This window comes from Branchiostoma belcheri, unplaced genomic scaffold (assembly GCF_001625305.1).
Source record: "Branchiostoma belcheri isolate BF01 breed outbred unplaced genomic scaffold, Haploidv18h27 scaffold9, whole genome shotgun sequence".
In the NCBI taxonomy this organism is placed as follows: Eukaryota; Metazoa; Chordata; class Leptocardii; order Amphioxiformes; family Branchiostomatidae; genus Branchiostoma; species Branchiostoma belcheri.
The window spans coordinates 4781181-4790450 of record NW_017804575.1 but is presented as its reverse complement, the minus strand read 5'-3'; the positions used below and the strand labels follow the sequence as shown (position 1 = coordinate 4790450).

The window sequence follows — 9270 nt, the reverse complement described above, 5'->3', positions numbered from 1 at the left end:
GGTTGGGGGGGGGGGTGTTTGTAAGGTTATTAGATGGCACCATGAAGATTCAATTTTGTTGGCACTGGCTACTCTACTGCCTAGGTAGTTCAGGCGACCAGAGGCTCGCACTGTATGGTGCCACTCACATGCTTTGGTTAATATACCAGCAAAATAAAAGTCAAACTATATACAGTGGCACAAAACTGAGAACCCGAACTAATACAATACGAAGGTATGAGATAATTGAGCTCTTGCACTTACTCAAATAAATTCATATATATATATATATGGTCAGACAGGAGTATACATCCCTCCAACTATAAAATTGCAACATTATGTAACCCGACACCAGTTACCATGGTGAGAGACGTCAACAAATCAGGTCGGTAAACATAATAAAACAGAAAGTCACAAAAGTGTTAATATTTCTTTTTTGTTGTTGTAACTCTTCAAGAGGCTAACTCAACAAGAAGCTGGTGATTTTGCCATGTATGGAATGATTTGCATCTGATTATGCAAATAAGGAAATAGTATATAATTCATGACTACATGAAAGTGAATTCAGGCTTCAGATAATTCTGAGAGAGTTTGTCACCTGTTAGACTAGGTTAGGTTCTTCCTGAAGTGAAGGACGCTAGAAGAGCAAATTCTTGACAACCTGCTCTGCTGCGCTGGTCTTTGCCGCCATTTTAAAGACATAGATTGTACCTCGTAAATGAGTCTGAGATGAACATTTTAATTTATTTCTGGTCCAACAGGAGTGTACGATCCTCCAGACGACAGCAAGAAGAAAAAGTGGTTCAACCGATGTCGTAAGCTATGGCAAGTTTCCAACCCCGTGCTCGTTGTGGTTATGGCAGTGCTACTGCTGTACTTTGCAGGTGAGTGGCGCTAGTTTGTCATACAGTTCAATGTTTTTGATGGTTCATGAAGCAATTGTGAGTAACAATTAGCTGTTTTCTGGAAAACTTAGCAACTTTGTTTTCATACAGGTAAATACACCGAGGAGATGGGGAAGCTTCAGGCGCGCGTTCAGGAGCTAGAGCGTAAGTAGCTTTATAAGATGATGATGACTGTATATTATGTGAATTGTGATAATATTTTGTACACGGGTGCGGGTTTATATCTTCTGTAGGGTGCCTGCTTGATTTTTGAGTGGCAGATAGTTTTTTGGTGTCAAGGAGAAGTGGATTAAGTTGGGCCCTCCTAGCCACTTCTTTTGAAACTGCAAATGGTTATTGTTGAAAATTGAAATTTTCACAGATCAATTTTTCTTCATCATTGGGACCAAAGGTATGTCTGAGGAGATTTGAACATTAGAATATTCACCGTAAATTGACCGTATCTTTTCAGAAGACAACAAGAGAATAACCACGTCAGCTGCCTGGTCACCTGGGCCTCCTGGACCAATTGGGCCACCTGGACCCTCAGGAGAAAAGGGAGCCGTGGGAGCAGCTGGCCCTACGGGAAATAAAGGAGCCGTGGGACCAGCTGGCCCTAAGGGAAAGAGAGGAGCCGTACGCGTGGGACCAGCTGGCCCTATGGGAGAGAAGGGAGCCGTGGGACCAGCTGGCCCTACGGGAAATAAAGGAGCCGTGGGACCAACTGGCCCTACGGGAAAGAGAGGAGCCGTGGGACCAGCTGGCCCTAAGGGAAGGAGGGGAGCCGTGGGACCAGCTGGCCCTACGGGAAAGAGGGGAGCCGTGGGGCCAGCTGGCCCTACAGGAAGAAAGGGAGCCATGGGACCAGCTGGTCCTACGGGAAGAAAGGGAGCCATGGGGCCAGTCGGCCCTAGAGGACGAAAGGGAGCCGTGGGGCCAGCTGGTCCTACGGGAGAGAAAGGAGCCATGGGGCCAGCTGGTCCTACGGGAGAAAAGGGGCCCATAAGGCCAGTTGCTGTGAGGGTGGGTGGGTCGCCAGGAGCATTCGGCCCACCAGGGATGTCACCAGGGATGCCACGTCGCCCTGAACGTGGATGTGAGACAGTTATTCAATTTACAGCATGCCATGTACCGAAAGTAGGTTGTAGTTTAGCCACATGAGTCGTAGGTCAAGGTCATCACGAACCAAATGCATGTACACCCTTGTCTGCTACTTAATTACATGGAGAATGCCAGTATTGCAATGAAGCACATTGTTTATGCTGGGGTTAGACTTCCATTCCATTCTGTCAGTAATGCCACCGCAGAACATTTGTTTCCTTTGCCAAGAAGGTTATCATTTCCGTAGCGCGCGTACGTGTGTACTTTTTTTTAGCACGATAACTCAAAAAGGTTTGTTGGATGGATTGTCATGAAACGTAGTAGGTGGGTAGGCCTTGATGAGACCTCGAAATGATTGGAACCCCTAGCGGCTCGTTTTGGTACTGCAGTGGAACTTTTGGTTTTGATATCTCGAGATCTGACCATGCTATGGTCATGAATTTCAAATGGTAGGTAGCCCTTGTTCTCGGAAAGAAGTTGTGTGAGTTTGGCCTCCCCTAGCAGCTTGTTCTGAAACTGCATGACGATTTGTTTTAAAGAATGTGCGAGAGGGGATAACCCAAGAACTGGGTAAATGATCGTCGTGATCTTTTTTATGTAGATAGCTTTATAAATGTTTGACACAATTGAATTACAATTATGCGAATCAGGATTTAATTTTTATAATTAATGAGGAAATTATATCTGCCGAGTTCTATACTAGGACTAAGAAAAACTTGTGACCTATGTAACTGGAAACGGCAGGGCTATATCGGCAAATATTGATTATGTATATTAACCTAATTTGCATTATTAATAGCCAATTGCTATAACTTTAAAGTGGTAGCTAATGGCTATCTAATTTACATTGGTAGCTACTGGGAATTTAGTACTTGCCATATTTGGAAGTTCAGTGAAGGTAAACATCACTAAACATAATTCATTTAAATCAGGACCTCATTTGCATGATGAGGAAATGCTACAATAGCATTATTAAGACAGTCATTGGGTACAGAATATAATTGACTGATTCATGCAAATGAGGCTTTTATTTACATAATCACTGAGAAAAAATGTGTAATTAGTCAGCTTGAACGGTTAACACGATTTGGCGAAGGTATGAGAACGTGGAACTCTTGTTAATTGTAATTTTCAGCTCCTTGCCCCGAAGACGGTTACAAGGTGTACCGTGGAACCTGCTACAAGGCTTTCAACACCCGGAAGACATTCAGCGATGCAGGCGCGACCTGTCGTCAAAATGGCGGCACCCTCGCCATGCCCAAAGACCGTGGTATTGACGACTTCCTGATCTCCCTTCACAATCGCGTGTCGACTGGTTCACCTTTCTGGTTTGGACTATTGAGCGAAGGAGTGCCTTGGAAGTGGGTCGATGGTTCCCCTCTTCGTAGGATGAAGCACAACAACTTTTTGTTTCGTGCACAACCAAGATACCGTACCGGTGTTACACGCTGGGCTTTCTATTTGGGAGGCAAATGGCGCATATTACCAAAGTACCCGACAGCGAACTTTATCTGCCAAGTCGCCGCAAGTAAGCAATTACGGAAACATATGCATGTGATTTCTTCAAATCAATAAGATGATTAGGCACTGTAAAATCACCGGCTGTCGTCACCGTCCGTCCCTATCTTCGGGATGATTGTCCATTCCTTCATTCCTTTTCATTTCAGGCCTTGCATATAGGCGACAGGTCAATCCCTCGCAACTTTACCTGAACAACGGCTTTTCGACGCTTCACAACTTGCAGGTGAAATGTTGAAATGTTGGGCTGCAGAAACCTAAGAATATGACGCCCAAGAATCTGATTAAGAAACATCATTATTGAGATGACCACACTATCACTGCACTTACAACTAGGTGCATGCAGTTGAGTCGTAGCGTGCATTAAAATGTTGTTTATTGATTTTTCTTCTTAGTTGTCAGCACTTGTGGGAAAGGGTATGGTAATGGAACACTCAGAAGTGGACTTATGTATCCCCCTACTGCACTGTTTGTTTTAGCCAAAGGGCTATAGAAGCTGGTTCATGGTGGTTTAATCGGGAATTGCATTGTGGCTAGTATGCCAAAGTCAAGGGGGTTTGAGCCATAAGTACGCCTGGACAAGTATAATGCATGTTATTAATCCAGTGATGACGTCACACTTCAAAGAAGCCACGTGACAAGCGTCACTGGGTCAGTGTACTGAGGAAAACCAGAGTGACTGGTCGAAAGCTCTAGGTGAGAGAACTGTTATTGTGTTAGATTTAAGTTTTATCTTTAAAAATGATGTACCTACCAACACAGATGAACTTTCATGATAGAATAATGCATGATCTAAACCAAAATTGTTTACAAGTAAGAGGCCTGACTTTTGAGTGCGGCTTACTCATGGACAAGTGATGTATTACGCGTGTGACACATCCAGTAATTTGCATCCGTACCAGTGACACTGCCATTTGACAAGATTGTACGTATCATTTTGTATCTGTATAGCCGGTATTTTGAATCCTTGAATTGTATACAAAAGACCCTTACATAATCAAGCCAATAATGTACATATGTGCAACATGTAGTAACGGATGACAATGTTTGCCTTTGGCTGATTTGTTAAAGTCAAACGTTTAGAATCTTTATATGGTATTCAGAACTTGCTTCAGTATGAATTACTAACACAATGGAAGGAGATAAAAAAAGATGTGTAAAAGATGTGTAACGATTTTAAAATGTTTACTGACTCAGGAGAGCAGACAATGACAGTTATGAAAGTTTTAACTTAGGCAGTATTTAAAAATCATAAATTTTGTCTGGTGGTGGATTTTCTATGATATTCAGTAGTGTAGTATGTACCTGCATTGAAGTAGTATCTGTTTCTGTATAGCCGGTATTTTGAATTATTGAATTGTATACACAAGACTCTTACAAAATCAAACCAATACTGTACATGAGTGCAACATGTAGTAATGAATGACAAGGTTTACCTTTGGTTGATTTGTTAAAGTTGAATGTTTATATGGTATTGAGAACTTTCAGTATGAATTAATATTCACAATGGAAGGAGATAAGGAAAGGTGTGCAAAAGATGTGTAACGATTTAAAAATGTTTACTGAGTCACGAAAACAGAAAATGAGAGTTATGAAAGTTTTAACTTTTAAGGCAGTATTTAGAAATTATCAAGTTTGTCTGGTGGTGGATTTTCTATGATATTTAGCTGTACCTACCTGCATTGAAGAATTAATGTATGTAACTTACGAAATGTAAAGTTACAGGAGAGATGTACAGATCGATGAGGATTTTGAGCACTCATGAATAAAAAGCATTTTGCCTTTATGCACTTTAATCAGTCTTTTCAATAAACCCAAGGACCTCAGTTAAGCCTTTAATAGATTTGCCAAAAGACAGTTTCTCAAGCAACTGGATATAATTTTGGAAAGGTAGCATCCACCACCTTTTGCCAGTGACTAAGAAAATGTGCATTTTGGCTCCTGTGCACTAATACGAAAACCAAATGACCTAAAATTCAGGGTAGCTTGACACTAGATGCTTAGACTATAGTATTCAGACTCAGCCATTGAAATACTTATATTTACCTTACTTCGAGTAAAAACAGCTGTTTTTACTCGAAGTATTGTAAATAAAAGTATTTTGAGCGCGGGACAAATTCTAAATATCAAAATCATAAAACCAAAAAAAAAAATAGATGCATTTGTATTGGTGCCTGTGCCTGTATAAATGGATGCAATAAAGATGGTGGCCTTCAGAATTGAAATAACCCCTTTGAAAATTCTTTTCCATCTTTCAATATGTAAAAGTAAACAAACAACAAAGAAACCTTTGACGTGTTCATATGATTGTCTCGATATTTCTTACTTTAGCTAAGGCAATTTTGCATTGAGTTTTAGGCCTCGCCTGGAGTAGGACGTGTTTTTTTCGCTGTCCAGAAACCAGCGGGAAAGTGTCATCATGCCGAGAAGACAGCAGCATCCCAAAACGTGTGACACAGGTAAATTATTTTTGTAAACATTTTTCTCCCAACGTTGTTCAGCATGTCAGCAGACAAGCTAAGCTGCATTTTTTACACAAGGAAATTTTTACTTACTCTGGATACTTTTTTTTAATCAGTGTAATTTGTAATGATTGGATTGTATCTGCGTTATTTTTTTTTGTGTATGTCAATTGAAAAATAAATGCTCTCATTCTTGAAGATTGCAATTCAAAAATGTTGTATTTTGCCACTGTCGGCGCCATCTGAAATTTTGTAATTTCCCCCCAGACACCACGCCAACGGAGCAGCCACAGACTCATGACTGGAGGTCAACTGCGGACGCCGCTGCGAATATACCCAACAGTCTGTACGTCTCCAGAGCAGGTAAACTGCTGTCGTAAGGCCCGGTCACATTCGTCGTGCGACTGTCGTGTGATCATGTTGGTAGTAAACTGAAAGCATTCCTGAAGTATTCGCGTATGCGTCGTACATGCAAAATTCAGTTGTCATGAAAAATACTATTTTTTCGGCCGTTGGTTCTGTCAGCCTGCTTGGAAGTCCTATACAACATCAACTTAAATCGTACGACGACTTACGACGAATGTGAGCTCGCCGTTACACTGTACATGTAATATTTCCATGGTCCTTTCATTTGTGGACCAGGTAAGGCACCGTACAGGTGAAATTGGCGTGGCCCTTTCATCTCAGGACCAGGTAAGGCACCGTTCGGGTAATATTTGTGTGGCCCTTTCATCTGGGGACCAGGTAAGGCACTGTAGAGGTAATATTTGTGTGGCCTTAAGCTTCTCGCCATGATTTGGTATAAAATCGACTGCTATATACGAACAGATCTACTCTCCAAGCAGAGGTTTAGGTTTGGGGATATTCTTAGCGTGTTTTTAGGCTTTTTTATCGGGGTTTCTCTTTTGCACTTTTGCAAATTTGGGTTTGGTGGGAAAAAAATTCAGTGCAAAAGAGAAACCCCGATAAAAAGCCTAAAAACACGCTAAAAATAACCCCAACCGGAACCTCTGCTTGGAGAGTAAACAGATCTGCTTTCTAAAGCAATATTCAATTGACGCCATAGCTAGATCATTAAACTGCATGATATGCTCAGAGTGGCACGAATCAAAGCACACATGAGATATTCAAAACATTTCAAAAAATTTCTTTCTTCTAGTAGAAAGGCTTTGTTTCTAAAAGGCTGATAGTAGAGGCGTCGGTTGTGAAATATATAATGACAAATAGAAATATTGTTTACTAGTTTTAAAGTTAGATGAATCAATTGTAATGTTGATATTGATGATGGTCATTTAGCTATTTGTATTTCAGTCCATACCATGGTATGGATGAAATATATTGTGTTCTCTCATGTTTCTCCTCCTTCTCCTCCTCCTCCTCCTGCCAAACAGTCAAAGGGATTCAACTCCGCCATCATTCAGCCAAATGACCTGAAATTTGGCATGGAGGTAGAGTGGGCAAATACCCCCAGACGTTTTTTTTTCATTTTTTTGAAACATGCCTTTGAAAAATTTTTATGAAGGTTTTTTGGGGCATTTTTCGACAAAAAATTGATTTTTGGATCCTGAGCCCTGGTATTATAACCAAATGATATGACATTCGGTATAAGGGTACCTTGAACGTGTGTCTACAGAATAGCAGCCATGTATTTGGCATACACCACTTCCAAATGACTCGTTTGGGGGACTTTAATGGCTATTTTCAGCAAAAAAAGGGCCAAAAGTGCTGTACCCGTTCCATGTTCTATCTAAAGAATGGCCGGTTCCATCCATTGCGGGTTACCTGAGGTCACATTGCACCTAAGTGGTGCGTAATGACCCACAAATTCAATTTTATGTGCCTAAGACCTTCAAAATGTATCAAATCTCATCATTGTTAGTTTTTGCATACCTGTAATAAGATTAGTAAAGCTTTCGAGATTCAAAGTACTTGTTGTTGCATCTTTGTTCTCATATAGCTACTATCTAATTCATTTATTTGAGAACCTTTGCCAGTTTTGCACTGGGGTAAGTTTGGAATAGTCCACTTTTGCACGGGAGGGAGATGGACTGAAATATGCTGTATTTGCTCCCAAGCAAATGTCGGCCTTTCTAGTTAGTATGTTGTTTGCTATTTGCTGTATCAACGTACTGTGCTATTAGTCAATAATATTATCTGGGATCTGGCATTTAATTAGTCTTTTGATTATTATCGCTATTATTGTATAAACTATTGAGCTATTTAATATTGATATTCCTGTTTTCTTTCTTCATCATTTACTTACTATCTGCAATATCATATATGATTAGTGTTTAATCAGCTGAAAAGAAGGAGGGCTTACATGTAGTATATATAGCCTGTGAAACCCAAGCTCCGGGGGCTTCCTACATAGTCCGCCACTTTTGGATGGCCGACTAACTAGGGATTTTGCCATGTAGGGGATGATTGGCATCTGATTATGCAAATAAGGAAATAGTATGTAATTCATGACTACATGAAAGTGAATTCAGGCTTCAGATAATTCTGAGAGACTTTGTCCCTCGTAAATGTATCCGAGATTGTACCTCGTAAATGTATCTGAGATGAACATTTTAATTTATTTCTGGTCCAACAGGAGTGTGCGATCCGCCAGACGACAGCAAGAAGAAAAAGTGGTTCAACCGATGTCGTAAGCTATGGCAAGTTTCCAACCCCGTGCTCGTTGTGGTAATGGCAGTGCTACTGCTGTACTTTGCAGGTGAGTGGCACCGGTTTGTCATACAGTTCAATGTTTTTAATGTTTATGAAGCAATGGTGAGTAACAATTAGCTGTTTTCTGGAAAACTTAGCAACTTTGTCTTCATACAGGTAAATACACCGAGGAGATGGGGATGCTTCAGGCGCGCGTTCAGGAGCTAGAGCGTAAGTAGCTTTATAAGATGATAATGACTGTATATTATGTGAATTGTGATAATATTTGGTATACGGGTGCGGGTTTATATCTTCTTTTGGGCGTATGCTTGATTTTTCAGTGGCAGATAGCTTTTGGTGTCAAGGAGAAGTGGTTTAAGTTGAGCCCTCCTAGCCACTTCTTTTGAAACTGCTAAGAGTTATTGTTGAAAATTGATACGAAAATGTCATGAATCCATGTTTTCATCTTCTGTACCAAAAGTATGTCTGAGGAGATGTGAACATTAGAATATTCACCGTAAATTGACCGTATCTTTTCAGGAGACAACGAGAGGATAACCACGTCAGCTGGGCCTCCTGGGCCCATTGGGCCTCCTGGACCCATTGGGCCACCTGGCCCTTCAGGAGAAAAGGGAGCCGTGGGACCAGCTTGCCCTACGGGAAAGAGAGGAGCTGTA

At 41.0% G+C, this 9270-nt stretch overlaps 1 protein-coding gene across 1 annotated transcript in view; it reads left to right on the top strand.

Moving 5' to 3' along the window:
* The window catches only part of LOC109487658 (collagen alpha-2(I) chain-like), an 11420-nt gene that overhangs the window by 1349 nt on the left and 801 nt on the right, over nt 1-9270 (top strand). Inside the window, exons 3-10 of the mRNA XM_019791662.1 lie at nt 741-863; nt 975-1028; nt 1336-1959; nt 3100-3234; nt 6212-6307; nt 8538-8660; nt 8771-8824; nt 9134-9155. Coding sequence (XP_019647221.1) covers nt 741-863; nt 975-1028; nt 1336-1959; nt 3100-3234; nt 6212-6307; nt 8538-8660; nt 8771-8824; nt 9134-9155 — 1231 coding nt within the window. The remainder of the gene's footprint in view (nt 1-740; nt 864-974; nt 1029-1335; nt 1960-3099; nt 3235-6211; nt 6308-8537; nt 8661-8770; nt 8825-9133; nt 9156-9270) is intronic.